Source organism: Staurois parvus, unplaced genomic scaffold (assembly GCF_062004578.1).
Source record: "Staurois parvus isolate SC_StPar_1 unplaced genomic scaffold, SC_StPar_1.0 ptg001371l, whole genome shotgun sequence".
Lineage (NCBI taxonomy): Eukaryota > Metazoa > Chordata > Amphibia > Anura > Ranidae > Staurois > Staurois parvus.
In genome coordinates, this window is record NW_028319167.1 from 214,831 (window position 1) to 239,391 (window position 24,561).

A 24,561-nucleotide genomic window follows, 5' to 3' on the forward strand; every position below is an offset into this window, starting at 1 on the left:
ATTAGAATTTTCTATTTTTTTTTTTTTTGCTGTTTCTCCAAAATGATCAGGAAAGTAATGCATTTACTAATGAATGTCATACATTCTATTTTCAAATGTTAAACATTTTCACATTAATCTCAAATAATTTATATACTTCTAATTTCCCAATATAGTTATATATCTTCATTCTCTTTAATCACATAACTATTCTATGTTAAAGACAAGTGCAGCGCTATAAATGCATGTGATCAATAATGAACGCATGTAAAAACCAAAAAGTGCAAAGAATTGCAATAATGATGTAAACTGGTAAATCGTGCCAAAATAAGTTCATATAATTATTCCTGAATAATGGAATGTCCTTGGTGTGAGAGTACCAACTCAGAGAGTGCCTATGAATGGCACATGTGTTCTCTCCGTGACGGACAGCAGTGCATGAACTCGTGAAAGGTAAACCACCCTTGGGACTGGTCTACACTCACCAGAACAAAAGTATTAATGTGCATGGGTTATACACATCGCACATCTGGGGGTGCAGCGGTATGCTGGCAGCTATGGGTTAGTCATCCAGCTCCATCCATCCATCCATCAGAGTGGGTGCCCAAATGGTCCTGGGGAGGATATAGCTCAGCCACAGGAGCCAGAAAGGTGCTTAATAGTGTAGTACACCCATCACAAGGGTGGATGACCTTTCACGAGTTCATGCACTACTGTTCGTGGTTATATTTATCTTGTGTAATACCATTTTAGTAGTCTATATCATTTGACCAGCGCTCGCTTTATCATTTTTAAACAATGTAACTATTCTACATTTGTAATATTAATTTTTTAATATCCAAACTTTAATTCGGTCTTTAGTAGTTTTTGAAATATATGCTGGCAGAATATATTCCCTATTAATTGGATGTGAATGTGAGGTTTTGTATTTCAGTGGTCAGATGTGAATTATTTGTGTTTGAGTCTAGGTAATCAGTAGAGGTTTAAAGTCCTGTTTTCTTTTAAAATACTCATGTAATGTATACCATATTGTGAATTCTTTTAATGAGTCTGAGAGTTTAAATTGTAGTCATAAATCATGGATTTTGACAGTTGTATGTAATATAAGAACTTCAGAAACCTTTCTCATAGTCTGTATGTCAATCATGATAATGACTTGGTGGTTTGAATGGGAACACATGTTTCTATTCAAGTTGGGAATGATTATGGGAGTAGTTTAGAAGCCCGCGAATTTGAAACAAAGCTTAATGGGAGGATCTAATTTCTCATGCATTTTAAGTATGCAGCTTTTCAAACAACGACGCAGAAGACTTCTCATATAGACTACACTTCACTTCATTCACTCACACACACAGAGACATTCTTTTCACACACTCTTACTCAAAGCACATGCTTGGACAAAGAACAAAAGAATAGCACATGGTCATTTCTTAAACTAGGCCAAGAAAACTTCTATCTAAGCTATGCAAAGGAACTACATTATTTCCTAATATCCAAGGCAATTTATTCTTTATTTTTATTTCATTTTAAGCTACATATATCTGAATTTACTGTTTTTATTGACTTTGTATTTTTGGTGTGTGATCAAATAAAGTCACACTGCTCATACTGACCTGGTTTTCATAAGGATTTCTTCCCACAACCATTTACAAGAACCTAGAAATATTAATAGAGTTTTTTTCATAACTCTGGAAATCTAACATTATTGGCGAGTGCCAGCCATTCGATTTTTCCACGTTTTTTCAATTTATCCTCGCTTCTTCAGAGGGGATTGAGATGAACTATTTCTATTGATTAAGCTTCGGAAAGATTGCAGAACCTGGAACGGAAAACGTTGGTTGTGGAGATCTGAGGATTCAAGTGGTGACCAGACCAGTCTCTAAGTCAGGACAAAAGAGGAAATTTACTACATTCGGTGAGTAGAAAAATGGAATTTATTGACTCATTAGCTAATGAAAGTAAATTGGAATTTCAAGGTTTAGCTAGCCATGCTTCTGATACTGGTTTATGGAAAGCTATGTATGATCAATGTATGCAGGCTAATGTTGATATTGATAGCTCTAGATTTACGTTTAATAAGATGAAAAGAAAATTGCGTAACATTGTGAAGCTAGTTAGAGTTTTCAATTCTATGGTGTTTGAATTGCCAGAGAAAAATGTGGTTTGTGTTGTTAAGACAGATAGCAAAAATGTCTTACAGAGTACAGACATGCAGGATACTGTTGAATCCAATTGTGCAAACTGTGAAACTTTTTGTACCTATATTGAACATCTTGAGCAAGAAATTGAATCTCAAAATGTTGCAATATTAAAAAATAAGCAAATAGCTGTGGTGTCGAAGAAAAAACAATCAGAAACGGCCCAAGCCTCATTTATCCCGGACTCACCCAGGGGTGATGAGGAAGGCAGTGAGACTACTGTTCAGAGACAGAAATTACTTGCTAGAGCATCTAAGTTGAAGTTACAGATTCAGGATCAGTTAATGAAAATATTGAAGGATATACCAGCATATAACATGAGAGAAAATTCTTTCCATAATTCCGATGTTTTTGAGAATTTTTGTGATAGGTTTCAATTAACTGATGAGCAAAGAAATCGCATTTTTGGGTTGTGGATCCCCAGTTTTATGGCTCGTAGGTTAGTCAAGACTCCTTTCATGAATGAGGATGATATAGAAATTCATAGCAATGCTACTGATAGACTACGACAGTTATTACTGTTCACAACAGGAGAGGAGACACCTAGTTTGGAAATTTTAGACTCCTTAAGAGCTACTATTAATGATGATCCTTATGACTTTAGGATCAGATATTCTAAGGCATACAGGATGATTTTTAATTTACAAGATGAGACCCCTGCTATGGTCAAGGATTTTGTAAAAAAATTTAAGTACCTTGATCCAGCATCTTTATTGATTGCTAATGAAAAGGATAATTTGGATGACGCTGCCTATATTATTGACAAAATTAGGAGACAATTAAAGCTAAATAATGTAAGACCAAAAATTGCTTTAATTGAGAATAATTATCCTAAGACTGACAGTCAGGATAAATTCAAGACAGGAAATGCTGCCCCCCGCAGGAATGACAGAGTAAGACAAGGGAATCAAAGACCACTCACTTGTTACTATTGTGCAAAACCAGGGCATTTGAAATGGCAGTGTAGGAAGTTTTTGAAAGACATTCAGATGAGAAATTTGGGTAAAGAAAATGGACTTATTTCTCCTGAACCGTCAGCTCCAATTCGTTCACAGGAAGTTAAGTCATCTTCACCCTATGCTCCTCTGATCAGAGAGATTAGTGAAATGTCAATTAGTAATGGAGGAAATGTGAACAACTCACATTCATCCAATACTTCAAGACAGCCACTATTACCTTCACCATGACTAGCAAAAGAAAAGGAAGTTGAACTCCATTGTCTGGAATATGTAGCTCCAATTTTCTTGGATAAGTGTGGCCGCCCTTATGTAAAAGCTAAAATTAATGGACAGAAATCTTCAATTCTTTTGGATAGTGGAGCCCAAATAAGTGTTTTAGGCATGAAAATACCAATTCCATCTAATGCAACAGTATGCACAGTTGTAGGTTTCAATGGAAAAGGTGATGTTCAAGCTAAAAAATGTAAAAATGTGTCTTTTGAAATACCAGGATGTTCGCAAATGGAGATAGACTTTTGGTATTGTCAAGGATCAGAGAACATTATTGGTGCTGATGTTTTGTCTCAAAGAGGGTGGATACTTGATTTAGCCAATGGCATTGTTTGGCAAGGCTCTGCTAATCGTAAGCCTATGGTAATTGACCCAGCAGATTATTGTGAAGTCGGTAGCATCTGTTTGACAGAAGCAATTGATGCTGACTATAAATGGCCAGATACTGGAGATAATTTGGAATTGAAACAGTTAGTACAACTACACAAAAGACTGTGGAGTCAAGGTAAAAATGAAGTAGGTCTATTCAAAAATATTGAAGTTAATATTCAAGGCAAAGACCATCCCCCATTAAAACAATACAAGTTGCCGCCAGAATCTGATGAACCTGTATCAGTAATCATACAAGAATTTTTGGAACAGGGTATCATCAGGAAAGCCAATTCAGTTACTAATAATCCTTTGTGGGTAGTGGCAAAGCGTGATGACCCTAGTGCATATAGATTATTGATAGATCTAAGAATGCTAAACAAATACACTCCAAGTTGTACACCCATTGTGGCAGAAACTCCAGACATCATGTCACAAATAAATGCCAATGCGAAAGTGTTCTCTGTTCTTGACATTGCAAATGGATTTTTTAGTATTAAATTGGCTGAGAGTTGCCAATACAAGTTTTCATTTGTCCATAGAAATGTGCAATATTGTCTCAAACGTCTTCCAAAAGGATATCATTCTGCTAAGTATATCTTACATCAGGCATTAGCAAATGTTTTGTCTAAATTTTCTAGACCTGATTGTTTAATACAATATGTGGATGATATCTTGCTTATGACGAATTCTGACACTGAACACAGGACTCTCTTAGCAGAATTGTTTACACTTCTGCAAGATGAAGGTCTCAAGCTGAATACACGCAAAGTTCAGCTCATGAAAAATGAAGTAAAATTTCTTGGAGTTTTGATTGGTCCAGGAAAGAGACAGCCTTTACAGGAAAGAATTGAGTCTATTGCGTCACTTCCTGTACCAACAACATTCAAAGCACTGAGACAGTTTTTGGGTTTGGTAAATTTCTCTAGAGATTTTATCGAATCATTTGCAGAAAAAGCCAAACCATTGTATGATTTGTTGAAGTACAATGAGGAAAATGTATTTGGTCCCTGGACAGAAATACAGCAAAAAGCTTTTGAGATGTTGAAAAATGATTTGCAAACAGCTCCAGCTTTGGCTACTGTTGATAAGCAAGCACCATTTGCTTTGCAAGTGCATGCTTCAGAAACTGCAATCTCAGCTGTCTTGATTCAGAAACAGGGAGGAGTCTGGAGAAGTCTTGGATACTTCTCACGTCTGCTTACCCCAGTAGAGAAAGGTTTTGATGATTGTGTCAGACAACTTGTGGGAGTACATTATGCAGTAAAAGCAACAGAGCATATTGTAGGATTCAACAAAATTATTCTACAAACTCCACATAGCACTTTGAAGTTTCTTTTTGAGAAAAATGTTCCGGGAGTTTTCAACCAAAGATTTTCTCAATGGTTGTTGGCTCTATCACCTAAGCAAATACAGGTTGAACATAATGCCAAGTATGTCCTACCTCAGTTGATGGAATACAACGGGTTAGAACATGAATGTTTATGTGAAGTCCAAGAAACTTCCTCTCCTCTTTTCCGTAGAGAGGCAGAGAAAATTGATGAACCTGTATTTGTTGATGGTTCTAGATACTGTATGTCAGGTAATTATTACAGTGGATATTCAATTTGGTATCCAGAGCGTAATTATTCCATACAGCACAAATTGCCAGGACATTTTTCAGCTCAAAGGGCAGAACTTGAAGCAGTAAAAACTGTGTTGACATTAGACAAGGAAGAGAATAGAAGTCCATTAGTGATCTACAGTGACAGTTCATATGTTGTACGTTCCCTGACAGATTATTTACCAATTTGGAAACGTAGAGGTTTTGTAGATGCATCTAACAAAGTCCTAGTGCACAAAGAGACACTTGAATCAATTTTTAAGCTGGCAGAGGAAAATCCTTTTGCCTATGCAATTGTAAAAATTCCATCTCATAGGAAGGACAATGATGAGATGAGTGTAGGCAATAGAACAGCTGATCTCTTAGCAAAGGAAGCAGCTTTACACGGAGAACCAGTGATTCAGTCTGAACCAGTCTCAGTTAATGTTGTTAGGAAGACAGACACACAGATTCCCTCCTTTGCAGAAGAACAGAAAAGGGATCCATCTCTTTCTGCTTCTCAGGTTGATCCAAAATTTCCCTTTGTATGTGAATACGGAATTTTGTTTCATGACTTACACGGGTTTCTGCATCCTGTTATACCGCAGCATCTACAGGTAGAATTTACAAAGTACAATCACGAAAGCCTAGGTCACATAGGTAAACAAAGATTGCTTGAAATACTCAAGGAAAAATTTTACTGGGACAAAATGGAAGAAACAGTAGACAGTGTAGTTCAATCTTGTCTAATCTGTGCTCAAGTGAATCCTCGACCAAAGGGTCAAAAACCTCCATTACAAAGAACTCCTCCAGCAGATGGACCATGGTCCACATTACAACTAGACTATATAGGACCGTTACCTACAGGTAAAAATGGGTACAGGTATGCTTTAGTTGTAGTTGATGTTTTCTCGAAATGGATTGAAATCTTGCCTGTTCGCAAAGATGATGCATTAACAACTGCTAAAATGCTAATTAATCATGTTTTTCCAGTCTGGGGTATGCCAACAAACCTCAGTAGTGACAGAGGAACCCACTTCACAGGTAAAATCATGCAGGCAATGTGTAAAATCTTGGGTATACAACAGAGATTTCATGTGCCCTATCATCCACAATCTGCAGGTATTGTGGAAAGAATGAATAGGACTGTCAAATCAAGGATTGCAAAAATGTTATTGGACAGAGGAAATACTTGGGTTGATGCTGTACCATTAGTTCTGATGAGTGTCAGAAGTACAACATCTTCTGCAACACAGTATTCTCCTTTTGAGTTAATGACAGGAAGGAAAATGCGTATTGTTTTTCCCCATGAACCGTTCTTGTCAACGCCGCAAAAAGAGGCAATAGAAAAAACAAAGTGGTTACAGATGTTGCAAGACAATCTGAACACTATTGTACCACATGCAGCTACTTGCATGCAAAAAATGGTTCCTCCACATTCTTCTAAGTTCGAAAAAGGAGGACAAGTAATGGTAAAAACTTTCAGAAAAACTGGACCATGGCAAAGCAACTGGGAAGGTCCATTTGATATTTTGGATGTTCAAGGAGTAATGGTACAAGTGCAAAGACCTCTTAATTCAGTAAAAAATGCGCGCAGACAACAAACAATGTGGGTGCACAGTGACCAATGCAAATTGTTTATACCGAGATAATGATACTGCATTTCTTTTGCAGACATGGATTTCAATAATCCGGAAGAAACAAAGCATCGCAGATTCCAAAGAAAAATAAACATTGCAACAAAAGAACATAAGGAAAATCAAAGCAGTAGAAAGAAAAGACTTATCACAGGATTGATCTTTTTCCTAGTGACAATGACAATATTAGTAATCTACAACATAAACTTTTCCAGCAATGCAGAAGTTAACAAGACTGAAGCCCTACATAAGAAAGACACTACACTTATTAGGAACAAAAGATTTTTTCCTAAAGACAGTAACATTAATACAGCTGAAGACTTGCTAGGATATATGTGCATAGGTTATGGGAGAACTTGTTGTTCGGAATTGTATTTCGTTCATAATAATGATATTGAAGTTAGAGCTAAAATAGAGTCTAAATCAAAATTTGTTAAAATGCAAGGATCTTATAGGATCAATAACGAAACTAGTAACTTTGAATGTAATTTATCCGATATGGGATACTGGTTAATAGTTTTAAAGGGAAATGAACCTACTATTTGGTCAGGAGATATTTCCATAGACATGTTAAATACTGGAAATATAGGAAGTTCTAAAACAGATATTTGGTATCAATTACAAAGTTATTCACACTTTCTTGATCCTGAACATTTGAATATAAATGGTAATGAAAAAGAGGACATAGTGAAAATATGGGATTTCCAAGTGACAAGAGCTTTGGTTCAAACTAAAGTCAAAGTAATTGTTACTGTGGTAGATTTGATAGTCCCAGAGATAAAAATATCTCCTCAATCATTAAGACTTGTAGAAGGAAAGGATAATCTGAATTTGATGTGTAATATACAAATACACCTACCTCAAAATTCATTATTAACTTGGAAAAGGAATGGTGAATTTTTGGGAAGTTTTCTTCATGATAAAACTGATGTTATCCATAAAAGTATTTTTGGTAATTTGAACTGGGATAATGATAACTTTGTGTATCATCAAAACACTATATCTATTAATGATACAGGTATATATGAATGCTGCATATCAATAGAAAATTATCCGAAGAAATGTGTAAATACAAATGTAATTGTACTATCCCCTAAAAGAACACAGTGTATGGATAAGAAATTTATTCCAGCCAGTCCCTTCCAAATTAACCATTTCCAGACCAGACGTCTGTTGAGAGAAGGAAAGTTTGTTATTATAGTGTGGAACTTTAACATTTCAGAATGGAAAATCTCAACAAGGTTTCCACAATGTAAAGAACATCTGGTTAACATGGAATTAGGTATTGAAAGATGGTTTGGTACTGATATTAGGAATCTTCACAGGAATAAACGTGGTATAGTTGAAGGTATTTTAGGAGGAATAGGTACTATTGGTAGTATTACAAATAGCATGGACATTAGTACACTAAAGTCTGATCTCGAGACAGCCGGTTTAGTGGGAAGCAATAGTATTAAAGTACAAAGAAACTTGAATCAAATATTGGAAAATATGGTGATTAAAACAGCCAATATTATGGGTCCATCTATATTACACTTAGAGAATATTACTCTTAATTTAATGTCAAGTGAACAGCATTCCCATATAGCCAGAGCATGTTTAGAAATTCAGATGGAATATTCCACAAATTTTAAAATAATAGCTCAAGCTTTTCAAAGTGGAATAACTCCTATAGGTATTGTACAAAATTTACCAAGAGAGTATGTATATGCCATAAACCATACTGATCTGTGGGTAAATAAGTGGATTGGATGTTATCAGAACATATGCTATAGTTCTTCAATGATTCCTGTAGAAGGAAAAGAACAAATGTTGGTTCCAATCACTGTCTTGGGATTACCAGTTAGCAACACACAGTTACTATATTATCATCTGCAATATACAGATTTTGCATTTACTGATAATAATTTTGAGTTAGAACAATTAGATCTGTCTTCATGTTTACAATTTCAGTCTAAAGTGATTTGTCTACCTAATCAAGACAAAGGTATATTTCATTCTTGTTACCATAACCATACTCTATGTTCAGCAAGGATAGAAAAGGTTAAAACCACTTCTGAGTTAATCTCAATTGTAGATAAAAAGAAAGTTTGTTTTCAAGTTATGTCTGACTCAGAAAGGGTTCAATCCTTCTTCTCTTCTTGTACACATACAGAAAATTTAAGTCGAGGTTTGTTCTGTATAGAAGGAGATATTTCAGCAATAAGTGTTAATGGGATGAGAATGAATTTAACAAACATGCTTATGAAAAATATAAGTGCTCTTCCCATACAGTACAATATATCTCAAGTGGATGAATTCCCATGGAGAGATTGGGCAAATGTTATTCAAAAAGATGAAGGTTTACTGATAGCATTATCAGATGAACTTCAAAAAGCAGAAATATTATTTAAACATGAACAAGGGAGTTTAAAAGATATAGAACATGAATGGTCTGAATTTTCAGGTCATTCTTGGTGGTCAAAATTTAAACGTACTGTATCAATGTTGGGAAAAACTTCAATTGCATCTGCAGCAGGAAATATTTTATTACATCCTGTAATAATTATTTTTATTATTATCATATTATGTATTATATTTCAATTATGTTTGATGTGTAAAATGAACAGTTTCTATAAGCGAATTAGAAGTGAAATTAGGAAAGGAGATAATCTATTACAAGATATACTTCAGAGAAAAATACTTTCTGGTTATGCTGACTCAGTTACAGATAATGATACATTTGAGATTACTAAATCAAAACCTGAGTGTTTGTGATATAAATGATGTGTGCTTGTTATAAATTAATATGAATTTCATATTTCAGAGGGGAATGTAATATTAATTTTTAATATCCAAACTTTAATTCGGTGTTTAGTAGTTTTTGAAATATATGCTGGCAGAATATATCCTCTTAATTGGATGTGAATGTGAGGTTTTGCATTTCAGTGGTCAGATGTGAATTATTTGTGTTTGAGCCTAGGTAATCAGTAGAGGTTTAAAGTCATGTTTTCTTTTAAAATACTCATGTAATGTATACCATATTGTGAATTCTTATAATGAGTCTGAGAGTTTAAATTGTAGTCATAAATCATGGATTTTGACAGTTGTATGTAACATAAGAACTTCAGAAACCTTTTTCATAGTCTGTATGTCAATCATGATAATGACTTGGTGGTTTGAATAGGAACACATGTTTCTATTCAAACTGGGAGTGATTATGGGAGTGGTTTAGAAGCCCGCGAATTTGAAACAAAGCTTAATGGGAGGACCTAATTTTTCATGCATTTTAAGTATGCAGCTTTTCAAAGAATGAGTCAGAAGCTTCTCAGATAGACTACACTTCACTTCATTCACTCACACACAGAGACATTCTTTTCACACACTCTTACTCAAAGCACGTGCTTGGACAAAGAACAAAAGAATAGCACATGGTCATTTCTTAAACTAGGCCAAAAACTTCTATCTAAGCTGTGCAAAGGAACTACATTATTTCCTAATATCCAAGGCAATTTATGCTTTATTTTTATTTCATTTTAAGCTACATATATCTGAATTTACTGTTTTTTATTGACTTTGTATTTTTGGTGTGTGATCATATAAAGTCACACTGCTCATACTGACCTGGTTTTCATAAGGATTTCTTCCCACAACCATCTACAAGAACCTAGAAATATTAATAGAGTTTTTTCATAACTCTGGAAATCTAACAGCGGTCTAACATGTGTAGGGTTGAATTCCACCTTGTTGCAACGTCGCAGATCAGGCGATGCTGTGGAATTCCGTTCTGCCGCTGCAGCTCAAGGAGGGTGTGCTTTGCGGTGTAGGAATGGCTGAAATGCATGCAAAGTTTACGTGACATTTTAAGGATGTCTTGCAGTGGGATGGTGGATTTTAGGAACCGCTTGACAACCAGATTGAACACGTGAGCCATGCATGGCGCATGGCACAACCTTCCTTGACGCAGAGCAGACACCATGTTCTTTCCGTTGTCGGTCAACATGGTTCCGATTTTCAGTTTGCGCGGAGACAGCCATCTGTCGATTTCTCTGTTCATTACACTCAGAAGTTCCTCCCCTGTGTGACTACGTTCGCCAAGGCATACCAGGTGCAGCACAGCGTGACACCGTTGCGCCCTGCACATGTGATATGCCGGTCGGGTAATGGGACTTGGCACGGGGGTGGCGGCTGAGGACACGGCGGAAGAAGAGGTGGTAGAGGCGGACATGTTTGCTGGACCAAGGACGTGCAAACGTGGAGGCAAAAGCGTCGTGACCTGTCCAAGTTGCTGGTGCGGCTTTGCCGGCACCACGTTCACCCAGTGGGCCGTAAATGACATGTACTGTCCCTGACCGTAGTTACAGCTCCACACGTCGGCGCTGCCGTGCACTTTGGCAGAGACCGACATGCTCAAAGACTGGCCCACCATCTCTTCTACATGTGAATGCAGGGCTGGCACTGCCTTTTTGGCGAAGAAATGACGGCTTGGCACTCTCCACCGTGGCGCGGCACAAGCCATCATTTCTCGGAAAGGTGCTGAGTCCACCAGTTGGAAAGGGAGGGACTGCAGCACCAGCAACTTGGACAAGAGGACGTTCAGCTTTTGCACCGTCGGGTGCGTGCTCGCAAACTGTTGTCTCTTGGAAACGGATTCCAAGAAAGACTGCTGACGGAATCCGAGAAGAGGAGTAGCAGGAGAAGGAGCATCTGAACGAGCGGAAGATGCCAACGAGCGACAACTCCCCTCAGCAGAGGTGTTGGAGCCTTGACTGGCTGATAGAGGGCGATTGACGTCGGGTGACGGAGCAAGTAACGGAGCGGGTGATGGAGCGGGGGCTGGGGCAGGCAGAACCGCCGTATCTTTATCACGGTTTTCCCAGGCCACCGAATGGCGACGCTGCATATGCTGACGCAACGCTGTAGTCCCAACATGGGCCCCCTGGCCACGCTTGACTTTCTGGCCACATAGTCGACATACGGCTATGTTTACTTCCTCGGGCGGCTTGACGAAAAATTGCCACACCTCCGAGTAGCAAACTTTGCCCCCGCTACTCCTCACTGGCTGACTGCTACTTCCTCCGTGCGCACCGGCACCACTACTGGCCGTGGTGGTAGGCTGCAGTGGAGCTGGTGCTCTACTCCGTGGCCGTTTGCCTCCACTGACACTGCTGCGACCCTGCTGCCTCCTGGGCAACCCACCGACTGTTTTGCTCGCTGCCAAGCTGGCACCCTCTTCTCCTGATGATGCGGAAGAAATTACCTGATGACGACGAGGCTGCCAAGTGCGATCAACCTCCTCATCATCAAGTAGGGTCTCCGCCTCACTACTAGCCCCCTCGGCTGCGTCTGGGTCAGGAGACAGACCTGTCTCTAGACCGGCTACCGAGCCACTCTCCTCGCCAGTACTTCTTCGCCTGGCTGCTGAAAAGGCGGATGTCTCCCCCCGTTCCTGACCGCCCTCTGTTAGCTCTTCCTCACTGTACAGTGGGGCTGAGCCCACAGCATGCGATACTTCGCTTGGTGAGGGAACAGCAAAGGACAGGGGCAGGTAGAGGACACGTGATTTCAGTGGGCTTGCTCCCGGGCCATGCCAACTAACGGTTGTGTCTGACGTACCCACCGACCGTTGGCTGTAGGTGTCAGAGGTGACCTGGGAAGAGGAAGAGGACCGAGCCAACCAATCGATGACGGCAGGGTTGTCGGTGGAGACACGACCGCTGGATGACACCGGGAGCACTGGCCTCTGGCTGCGACTAGTGCTGCCTCGACCCCTTCCTCTGCTGCCACGTCTGCTCGCTCCTAAAACATTGCCTCCTCTGCCACTCCTCTGCATGTTGTCTGACATACTCTTTAATTCAACGATTCTGTGTCCCTGAGTAACAAATCTGTGTCCCTGAGAAACAATTCTGTGTCTGTCCAGGAGTAACAATTCTGTGGCCCTGAGTAACAATTCTGTGTCCCTCAGTAACAATTCTGTGTCCCTGAGTAACGTTTCTGTGGCCCTAAGTAACGGTTCTGTGGCCCTCAGTAACAATTCTGTGGCCCTCAATAACAATTCTGTGTCTGTCCCTGAGTAACAATTCTGTGGCCCTAACTAACGTTTCTGTGGCCCTAAGTAACGGTTCTGTGGCCCTCAGTAACAATTCTGTGTCCCTCAGTAACAATTCTGTGTCTGTCCCTGAGTAACAATTCTGTGGCCCTAAGTAACGGTTCTGTGGCCCTCAGTAACAATTCTGTGTCCCTGAGTAATGTTTCTGTGGCCCTAAGTAACGGTTCTGTGGCCCTCAGTAACAATTCTGTGTCCCTCAGTAACAATTCTGTGTCTGTCCCTGAGTAACAATTCTGTGGCCCTAAGTAACGGTTCTGTGGCCCTCAGTAACAATTCTGTGTCCCTGAGTAACAATTCTGTGGCCCTAAGTAACGGTTCTGTGGCCCTCAGTAACAATTCTGTGTCCCTCAGTAACAATTCTGTGTCTGTCCCTGAGTAACAATTCTGTGGCCCTAAGTAACGGTTCTGTGGCCCTCAGTAACAATTCTGTGTCCCTCAGTAACAATTCTGTGTCTGTCCCTGAGTAACAATTCTGTGGCCCTAAGTAACGGTTCTGTGGCCCTCAGTAACAATTCTGTGTCCCTGAGTAACGTTTCTGTGGCCCTAAGTAACGGTTCTGTGTCCCTCAGTAACAATTCTGTGGCCCTCAGTAACAATTCTGTGTCTGTCCCTGAGTAACAATTCTGTGGCCCTAAGTAACGGTTCTGTGGCCCTCAGTAACAATTATGTGTCCCTCAGTAACAATTCTGTGTCTGTCCCTGAGTAACAATTCTGTGGCCCTAAGTAACGGTTCTGTGGCCCTCAGTAACAATTCTGTGTCCCTGAGTAGCGTTTCTGTGGCCCTAAGTAACGGTTCTGTGGCCCTCAGTAACAATTCTGTGGCCCTCAGTAACAATTCTGTGTCTGTCCCTGAGTAACAATTCTGTGTCCCTGAGTAACAATTCTGTGGCCCTAAGTAACGGTTCTGTGTCCCTCAGTAACAATTCTGTGTCCCTCAGTAACAATTCTGTGTCTGTCCCTGAGTAACAATTCTGTGGCCCTAAGTAACGGTTCTGTGGCCCTCAGTAACAATTCTGTGTCCCTGAGTAGCGTTTCTGTGGCCCTAAGTAACGGTTCTGTGGCCCTCAGTAACAATTCTGTGGCCCTCAGTAACAATTCTGTGTCTGTCCCTGAGTAACAATTCTGTGGCCCTAAGTAACGGTTCTGTGGCCCTCAGTAACAATTCTGTGTCCCTGAGTAACGTTTCTGTGGCCCTAAGTAACGGTTCTGTGGCCCTCAGTAACAATTCTGTGTCCCTCAGTAACAATTCTGTGTCTGTCCCTGAGTAACAATTCTGTGGCCCTAAGTAACGGTTCTGTGGCCCTCAGTAACAATTCTGTGTCCCTGAGTAGCGTTTCTGTGGCCCTAAGTAACGGTTCTGTGGCCCTCAGTAACAATTCTGTGGCCCTCAGTAACAATTCTGTGTCTGTCCCTGAGTAACAATTCTGTGGCCCTAAGTAACGGTTCTGTGGCCCTCAGTAACAATTCTGTGTCCCTGAGTAACAATTCTGTGGCCCTAAGTAACGGTTCTGTGGCCCTCAGTAACAATTATGTGTCCCTGAGTAACAATTCTGTGGCCCTAAGTAACAGTTCTGTGGCCCTCAGTAACAATTCTGTGTCCCTCAGTAACAATTCTGTGTCTGTCCCTGAGTAACAATTCTGTGGCCCTAAGTAACGGTTCTGTGGCCCTCAGTAACAATTCTGTGTCCCTGAGTAACAATTCTGTGGCCCTAAGTAACGGTTCTGTGGCCCTCAGTAACAATTATGTGTCCCTGAGTAACAATTCTGTGGCCCTAAGTAACAGTTCTGTGGCCCTCAGTAACAATTCTGTGTCCCTCAGTAACAATTCTGTGTCTGTCCCTGAGTAACAATTCTGTGGCCCTAAGTAACGGTTCTGTGGCCCTCAGTAACAATTCTGTGTCCCTGAGTAGCGTTTCTGTGGCCCTAAGTAACGGTTCTGTGGCCCTCAGTAACAATTCTGTGTCCCTCAGTAACAATTCTGTGTCTGTCCCTGAGTAACGTTTCTGTGGCCCTAAGTAACGGTTCTGTGGCCCTCAGTAACAATTCTGTGTCCCTCAGTAACAATTCTGTGTCTGTCGCTGAGTAACAATTCTGTGGCCCTAAGTAACGGTTCTGTGGCCCTCAGTAACAATTCTGTGTCCCTGAGTAACGTTTCTGTGGTCCTAAGTAACGGTTCTGTGGCCCTCAGTAACAATTCTGTGTCCCTGAGTAACAATTCTGTGTCTTTCCCTGAGTAACAATTCTGTGGCCCTAAGTAACGGTTCTGTGGCCCTCAGTAACAATTCTGTGTCCCTGAGTAACAATTCTGTGGCCCTAAGTAACGGTTCTGTGGCCCTCAGTAACAATTCTGTGTCCCTCAGTAACAATTCTGTGTCTGTCCCTGAGTAACAATTCTGTGGCCCTAAGTAACGGTTCTGTGGCCCTCAGTAACAATTCTGTGTCCCTGAGTAACGTTTCTGTGGCCCTAAGTAACGGTTCTGTGGCCCTCAGTAACAATTCTGTGGCCCTGAGTAACAATTCTGTGTCTGTCCCTGAGTAACAATTCTGTGGCCCTAACTAACGTTTCTGTGGCCCTAAGTAACAGTTCTGTGGCCCTCAGTAACAATTCTGTGTCCCTCAGTAACAATTCTGTGTCTGTCCCTGAGTAACAATTCTCTGGCCCTCAGTAACAATTCTGTGTCTGTCCCTGAGTAACAATTCTGTGGCCCTAACTAGCGTTTCTGTGGCCCTAAGTAACGATTCTGTGGCCCTCAGTAACAATTCTGTGTCCCTGAGTAATGTTTCTCTGTCCCTAAGTAACGTTTCTCTATCCCTAAGTAACGTTTCTCTGTCCCCAAGTAACGTTTCTGTGGCCCTAACTCTGTCCCTAATACAGAGCGGTCTGCCTCTCTTGAATGACTGGAGGCAAATGAAGAATTCTAAAATGGCCGCCATTTATAGCTCGACCATTACACAGTGCTGGCAGGCTGGCTGCTGATTGGCTAATGCGATCACATGTCATTAATGAATGCATTATGGGTCAGCGCGCCTTGTCTGCGCGCCTTCCCAGACATCCCCGCTCCGTCGCCGCACATGTCGCCGCCATTGTAGGAAAAATTTCGATTCGCGCATCCGAAGTAGGCTATTTTTCGGATTCGGCGCGAATCGAAAATTTTCCAATATTCGAAACGAATTCCACTTCGCCTACTTCGATTCGCTCATCTCTAGTAATAATAATAATAGGAAATATAAAATAACTACATTCAACTCGCAGATGACTGGTAGATCCTACAACACTGACAAATGTATTACGTGCTATAGTATATATGTTGTATACCTGCTCGAATGCCCCTGTCAATTACAATACACAGGACGTACTACTAGACAGTTACGGGACAGGTTACGTGAACACGTATGTAATATTAAACGTGGTTATAAAGAGCATTCATTGTCAAACCATTACAGAGGTGTCCATAACAAAGATCCATCAACATTAAAATTTATTTGGATTGACTTATGCAGGCCATAGATGGGGAGAAAACTGGCCGATTTTTCTTTAAAAAAACTAAAAATCGGTCGTTCAATCCGACGTTAGCTGACGTTACCAGGAACGGTAAAAAAAATAGGCCGATTTACATCCCGTCTACAGCCAGCAAAAAGTGTCTCTGCAGAGAGCTCTGCTATTTCTTTGACAGTTCTTTGACATTTATAGCGGCTGCAACATTGTATCTATTTCTATTCATTTTGGATACAGATGTTTTTATTCGGAAACAGATACAATGTTGCAGCCAATATAAATGTCGAAGTACCGTCAAAGAAATAGCGGAGCTCTCTGCAGGGACACTTTTTGCTGAACTGGAATTCTTCTTCTTCTTCATTCTCTTCTTCTTCTTCATCCTCTTCTTCTTCTTCTTCCTCTTCTTCTTCATCCTCTTCTTCTTCTTCATCCTCTTCTTCTTCTTTTTCTTTTTTATACTCTTCTTCTTCTTCTTCATCCTCTTCTTCTTCTTCTTCTTCTGCATCCTCTTCTTCCTCTTTTTCCTTCTCTTCTTCTTTTTCATCCTCTTCTTCATCTTCTTCTTCCTCTTCCTCTTCTTCTACTTCTTCTTCATCCTCTTCCTCTTCTTCATCCTCTTCTTCTTCTTCTTCCGCTTCATCCTCTTCTTCTTCTTCTTCATCCTCTTCTTCTTCTTCTTCTTCTTCCTCTTCTTCCTCTTCTGCTTCTTCTTCTTCTTCTTCTTCATCTTCTTCTTCTTCCTATTCTTCTTCTTCATTCTCTTCTCTTCTTCATCCTCTTTTTATTCTTCATCCTCTTCTTCTTCTTCTTCTTCATCCTCTTCTTCTTCATCATCCTCTTCTTCTACTTCATTCTCTTCTTCTTCTTCATCATCCTCTTATTCCTCTTCCTCTTCTTCTTCATCCACTTCCTCTTCTTCTTCTTCTTTTTCTTCATCCTGTTCTTCTTTTTCCTCATCTTCTTCCTCTTCTTCTTCATCTTCTTCTTCTTCTTCTTCTTGTTCTTCATCTTCTTCTTCTTCTTCATCCTTTTCTTCATCCTCTTCTTCTTCCTCTTCTTCTTCCTCTTCTTCTTCATCCTCTTCTTCTTCTTCATCCTTTTCTTCTTCATCCTCTTCTTCTTCATTCTCTGATTCTTCTTCATCCTCCTCTTCTTCTTCTTCTTCTTCTTCTTCTTCATCCTCTTCTTCTTCTTCTTTCTTCTTTTTGTCTTCCTCTTGCAGGTCACGACTCATGCGCAGATTTTTTATTGGTAAAAAGATAAGCCGATTTTCCCATAATTGCCGCGAAAATTGACCAATCTTTTTCCAACTTTACTGATAAAAAAACTGCCAAAATACCAAAAAACGGCCAACCTATTAACCCACTAACGATCTGAAAATCTTCTTCATTCTCTTCTTCTTCTTCCTCTTCATCCTCTTCTTTTTCTTCATCCTCTTCTTCTTCATCATCCTCTTCTTCTTCTTCTTCCTCTTCTTCCTCTTCTTCTTCATCCTCTTCTTCTTCCTTTTCTTCTACTTCTTCCTCTTCTTCTTCTTCTTCTTCTTCTTCATCCTCTTCTTCTTCTTCATCCTCTTCTTTTTCTTCATCCTCTTCTTCCTCTTCCTCTTCTTATTCTTCCTCCTCTTCTTAATCTTCTTCTTCTTCCTCTTCTTCTTCTTCTTCTTCATCCTCTTCTTCTTCTTCATCCTCTTCTTCTTCATTCTCTTCTTCTTCTTCTTCTTCTTCTTCTTCTTCTTCTTCTTCCTCCTCCTCTTCCGCTTCTTCTTCCTCTTCCTCTTCTTCTTTCTCCTTTTCTTCTTCTTTTTCTTCTTCATCCTCTTCTTCTTCTCCTTCCTCTTCTTCTTCCTCTTCCTCTTCTTCTTTCTCCTTTTCTTCTTCTTCTTCTTCCTCTTCTTCTTCATCCTCTTCTTCTTCATCATCTTCTTCTTTTTCCTCTTCTACTTCTCCTTCTTCTACTTCTTCTGCATCTTATTCTTCCTCTTCTTCTTCTTCTTCTTCTTCTTCTTCTTCTTCATTATCTTCTTCTTCATCCTCTTCTTCTTCATCATCCTCTTCTTCCTCTTCTTCTTCATCCTCTTCTTCCTCTTCCTCTTCTTCTTCTTTTTCTTCCTCATCTTCTTCTTCATCATACTCTTCTTCTTCATCATCCTCTTCTTCATTCTCTTCTTCTTCATCCTCTTCTTCTTCTTCCTCTTCTTCTGCTTCTTCTTCATTCTCTTCATTCTTCTTCTTCATCCTCTTCTTCTTCTTCCTCTTCTTCTTCGTCTTCTTCTTCTTCTTCCTCTTTATCTTCCTCTTCTTCTTCCTCCTTTTCTTCATCCTCTTATTCTTCTTCATCCTCTTCTTCATCCTCTTCTTCTTCTTCATCCTCTTCTTCTTCTTCTTCTTCTTCTTCTTCCTCTTCTTCTTCATCATCCTCTTCTTTTTCTTCTTCTTCTTCTTCTTCTTCTTCATCCTCTTCTTCTTCTTCATCCTCTTTTTCTTCTTCCTCTTCTTCTACTTCTTCCTCTTCTTCTTCATCCTCTTCTTCTTCTTCATCATCCTCTTCTTCTTCTTCATCCTCTTCTTCCTCTTCTGCTTTCTCTTCTTCTTCCTCCTCTTCTTCCTTTTCTTCTTCTTCCTCATTCTCTTCTTCTTCATCCTCTTCTTCTTCCTCATCCTCTTCTTCTTCATTCTCTTCTTCTTCATCATCCTCTTCTTCTTCCTCCTCTTCCTCTTCTTCTTCTTCTTCATCATCTTCTCCTTCTTCATCCTGTTCTTCTTCTTCCTCTTCTTCTCCTTCTTCATCCTGTTCTTCTTCTTCCTCTTCTTCTTCTTCTTCTTCTTCTTCTTCTTCTTCTGCTTCTTCTTCATCTTCTTCATCCTCTTCTTCTTCTTCTCCTTCTTCCTCTTCTTCCTCTTCTTCTTCATCCTCTTATTCTTCTTCATCCTCTTCTTCATCCTCTTATTCTTCTTCATCCTCTTCTTCTTCATCATCCTCTTCTTCTTCTTCTTCATCCTCTTCTTCTCCATCATTCTCTTCTTCTTCTTCTTCTTCTTCATCCTCATCTTCTTCTTCTTCCTCTTCTTCTTCATCCTCTTCTTCTTCTTCATCCTTTTCTTCTTCATCCTCTTCTTCCTCCTCTTCTTCTTCATCTTTTTCTTCCACTTATTCTTCATCCTCTTCTTCTTTCTTCATTTTGTCTTCCTCTTGCAGGTCACGGCTCATGTTCAGATTTTTTATCGGTAAAAAGATAAGCCGATTTTCCCATAATTGCCGCGAAAATTGGCCAATCTTTTTCCAACTTTACTGATAAAAAAAATCTGCCAAAATACCGAAAAACGGCCAACCTATTAACCCACTAACGATCTAAAAATCGGCCGATTTTATTTCCGGCCGAAAAATTGGCCGATTTTTGACCCATCTATGGCCTGCATTAGTGACACCCCACTGGAGAGGAACACATAAAAGGAGGGCTTTTTCTAAACTCGAAACCAAGTGGATTCATGAATTACGTACTTTACACCCTAATGGCCACAACGTTGAGGTGGACATAAATTGTTTTATTGACAACAGCTAATATTTATGACTTTTAGCCCTATACACTGTATTTTTTAATTTTTACTATATATTTTTATATTTTATTGCAGTTCGGTCTTCTTCTTCTTCTGCATCCTCTTCTTGCTCTTCATCTTCTCTTTCTCTTCTTCTTCATCATCTTCTTCTTCCTCTTCTTCTACTTCTTCTTCATCCTCTTCTTCTTCTTCTTCATCTTCTTCTTCGTCCTTTTCTTCTTCTTCATCTTCTTCTTCATCTTTACTTCTTCTTCATCCTCTTCTTCTTCATCATTCTCTTCTTTTTCTTCATCCTCTTCTTCTTAATCTTCTTCTTCCTCTTCCTCTTCTTCCTCATCCTCTTCTTCTTCTTTATCCTTTTCTTCATCCTCTTCTTCTCCATTCTCTTCTTCTTCTTCTTCTTCATCTTCTTTTTCTTCCTCTTCTACTTCCTCTTCTTCTTCCTCTTTTTCTTCATTCTCTTCTTCTTCTTCTTCTTCTTTCTCTTCTTCTTCTTCTTCTTTTACTCTTCTTCTTCATCATCTTCTTCTTACTCTTCTTCTTCCTCCTCTTCTTCATCCTTTTCTTCTTCATTCTCTTCTTCTTCATCATTCTCTTCTTCTTCCTCTTCCTCTTCTTCATCCTCTTCTTCTTCATCCTCTTCTTCTTCATTCTCTTCTTCTTCATCATCCTCTTCTTCTTCATCCTCCTCTTCTTCTTCTTCCTCTTCTTCTTTTTCTTCTTCTTCCTCTTCTTCCTCTTCTTTATCCTCTTCTTCTTTTTCTTTTTCCTTTTTTTCTACTTCCTCTTCTTCTTCTTCTTCTTCTTCTTCTTCTTCTTCATCCTCTTCTTCTTCTTCTTCATCCTCTTCATCTTCTTCTTCTTCATCCTCTTCTTCATCTTCATTCTCTTCTTCTTCCTCCTCTTCCTCTTCATCCTCTTCTTTTTCTTCTTCTTCATCCTCTTCTTCATCTTCTTCTTCTTCATCCTCTTCTTCTTCTTCCTCTTCTTCTACTTCTTCTTCATCCTCTTCTTCTTCATAATCCTTTCTTCATCCTCTTCTTCTTCATCCTCTTCTTCTGCTTCTTCTTCTTCTTCCTCCTCTTCTTCTGCTTCCTCCTCTTCTTCTTCTTCTTCATTCTCTTCTTCTTCTTCTTCTTCATCCTCTTCTTCTTCATCTTCCTCTTCTTCTTCCTCCTTTTCTTCTTCTTCTTCATCTTCTTCATTCTCTTCTTCATCCTCTTCTTCCTCTTCTTCTTCATCTTCTAAATCTTCTTCTTCTTCTGCTTCTTCTTCATCCTCTTTTTCTTCTTCATCTTCTTCTTCCACTTCCTCTTCTACTTCCTCTTCTTCATCCTCTTCTTCTTCTTCTTCTACTTCTTCATCTTCTTCTTCCTTGTCTTCTTCTTCTTCATCCTCTTCTTCTTCTTCTTCATCCTTTTCTTCCTCTTCTTCTTCATCCTCTTCTTCCTCTTCTTCTTCTTCTTCATCTTCTTCCTCATCCTCTTCTTCTTCATCATCATCCTCTTCTTCTTCATCCTCTTCTTCTTCTTCATCCTCTTTTTCTTCTTCCTCTTCTTCATCCTCTTCTTCTACTTCTTCCTCTTCTTCTTCATCGTCTTCTTCTTCATCCTCTTCTTCTTCTTCATCATCCTCTTCTTCCTCTTCTTCATCCTCTTCTTCCTCTTCTTCTTCTTCTTCCTGATCCTCTTCTTCTTCATCCTCTTCTTTATCATCCTCTTCTTCTTCATCCTCTTCTTCTTCTTCTTCTTCTTCTTCTTCCTCTTCTTCTTCTTCCTCTTCCACTTCTTCTTCATCCTCTTCTTCTTCTTCTTCATCCTCTTCTTCTTCTTCTTCTTCATCCTCTTCTTGTTCTTCTTCCTCTTCTTCTTCTTCTTCCTCTTCCTCTTCTTCCTCTTCATCCTCTTATTCTTCTTAATCCTCTTCTTAATCCTCTTCTTCATCCTCTTCTTCATCCTCTTCTTCATCCTCTTCTTCTTCCTCTTCTTCTTCATCCTCTTCTTCTTCTTCTTCATCCTTTTCTTCTTCATCCTCTTCTTCTTCTTCCTCTTCTTCTTCTTCATCTTTTTCTTCCTCTTCTTCTTTATCCTCTTCTTCTTTCTTCTTTTTGTCTTCCTCTTGCAGGTCACGGCTCATGCGCAGATTTTTTATTGGTGAAAAGATAGGCCGATTTGCCTATAATTGCAGTGAAAATCGGCCGATCTTTTTCTAACTTTACTGATAAAAAAAATCTGCCAAAATACCGAAAAACGGTCAACCTATTAACCCACTAACGATCTGAAAATCGGCCGATTTAATTTCCGGCCGAAAAAATTGGCCGATTTTTGACCCATCTATGGCCTGCATTAGTGACACCCCACTGGAGAGGAACACATAAAAGGAGAGCTGTTTCTAAACTCGAAACCAAGTGGATTCATGAATTACGTACTTTACACCCTAATGGCTACAACGTTGAGGTGGACATAAATAGTTTTATTGACAACAGCTAATATTTATGACTTTTAGCCCTATACACTGTATTTTTTAATTTTTACTATATATTTTTATATTTTATTGCAGTTTGGTCTTCTTCTTCTTCTGCATCCTCTTCTTGCTCTTCATCTTCTCTTCCTCTTCTTCATCATCTTCTTCTTCCTCTTCTTCTACTTCTTCTTCATCCTCTTCTTCCTCTTCTTTAGAGATGAGCGAAGAAATGAAAAATTCGATTCGACTGAGTCGGCAAATTCGTGGACAATATTCGATTCGAGTCGAATAAATTCGCTGTGAATTTAACTTAAAAAAGGGTGTTTCTAGGCTTCAGAGAGACTTAATATTAGTGCAGAACACTGTACCTTTAATTTAAATGCCCTTGGAGTCTGCTGGGGAAGAGAAATAATACTGTCAGTCAGTATGACATGCAGATGAGTGCCGTCGATCTTAGAATCACCGCACACTTCACTCATTTGGCCAGTCACGGGGCCAAAACCAGTGTTTGGAGCCACAGTGTGGCGGTGGAGGCAGCAGCAATGGGAGGCCATACAGCAACCTATGACAAAATGGAAACCAGCAGGAGTGTGAGGAGACCTCAAAGTGGCACATGGCAGAGTGGGAGCAATGGCAGGCGGTACAGGGACCCAGGTCACACTGTGGGCCCAGCAGCAGCGTGACCAGGCGGTACGGGGGCCCATGGCAGATTTGGGGCCTGGCAGCACCTATGGGAGGCCTGTAACCTGCCAGCAACCTATGACAAAATGGAAAACCGCAGGAGTGTGAGGAGACCTCAAAGTGGCACATGGCAGAGTGGGAGCAATGGGAGGCGGTACAGGGACCCAGGTCACACTGTGGGACCAGCATCAGCGTGAACAGGCGGTACGGGGGCCCATGGCCGATTTGACCTCGTTCATCCCATAGTCCTGCCGACTCACGAATAGCCTCCTCAAAGGACCTGAGCAAGCGCAGGTGTCACGCATGAGCTGACAATGGCTGACATCTAAGTTACACAGGGAGTACCTTTATCCGCTTTTAACATCAGGAAATCTGTGATGGCCTTTCGCTGTTCGTAAAGGTGGTCTAACATATGTAGGGTTGAATTACACCTTGTTGCAACGTCACAGCATGAGGAGTCGGTACGGGGGCCCATGGCAGATTACGTGCCTGGCAGCAGCAATGGGAGGCCCGTAATCTGCCAGCACCCTATGTCAAAAAATTGAACACACCAGCAGTGTGAGGAGACCTCAAAGTGGCTCAGCAGCAGCGTGACCAGGCGGTACGGGGGACCATGGCCGATATGGGGCCTGGCGGCACCTATGGAAGGCCTGTAATCTGCCAGCAACCTATGACAAAATGGACAACCGCAGGAGTGTGAGGAGATTTCAAAGTGGCACATGGCAGAGTGGGAGCAATGGGAGGCCGTACAGGGACCCAGGTCACACTGTGGGACCAGCAGCAGCGTGACCAGGCGGTACGGGGGCCCAGGTCACACTGTGGGCTCAGCAGCAGCGTGACCAGGCGGTACGGGGGCCCATGGCCGATATGGGGCCTGGCGGCACCTATGGAAGGCCTGTAATCTGCCAGCAACCTATGACAAAATGGACAACCGCAGGAGTGTGAGGAGATTTCAAAGTGGCACATGGCAGAGTGGAAGCAATGGGAGGCCGTACAGGGACCCAGGTCACACTGTGGGACCAGCAGCAGCGTGACCAGGCGGTACGGGAGCCCATGGCCGATTTTGGGCCTGGCGGCACCTATGGAAGGCCTGTAATCTGCCAGCAACCTATGTCAAAATGGAAAAGCACAGGAGTGTGAGGAGACCTCAAAGTGGCACATGGCAGAGTGGAAGCAATGGGAGGCCGTACAGGGACCCAGGTCACACTGTGGGCCCAGTAGCAGCGTGACCAGGCGGTACGGGGGCCCATGGCCGATTTGGGGCCTGGCGGCACCTATGGGA

General features: G+C 40.8%; 1 protein-coding gene across 1 annotated transcript; it reads left to right on the top strand.

Annotated features, from left to right (window-relative positions):
• The first annotated feature begins 7,146 nt into the window (after window positions 1-7,146).
• LOC149436358 (uncharacterized) lies at window positions 7,147-9,787 on the top strand. Its single transcript, XM_089661698.1, has one exon. It carries the CDS (start codon window positions 7,172-7,174, stop codon window positions 9,749-9,751), a length of 2,580 nt encoding a protein of 859 aa, XP_089517824.1. The 5' UTR covers window positions 7,147-7,171; the 3' UTR covers window positions 9,752-9,787.
• Window positions 9,788-24,561: the final 14,774 nt, after the last annotated feature.

Coding starts and splice junctions, on each gene's coding strand:
- LOC149436358 (XM_089661698.1), top strand. CDS start 7,172: ATGACAATATTAGTAATCTACAACATAAACTTTTCCAGCAATGCAGAA.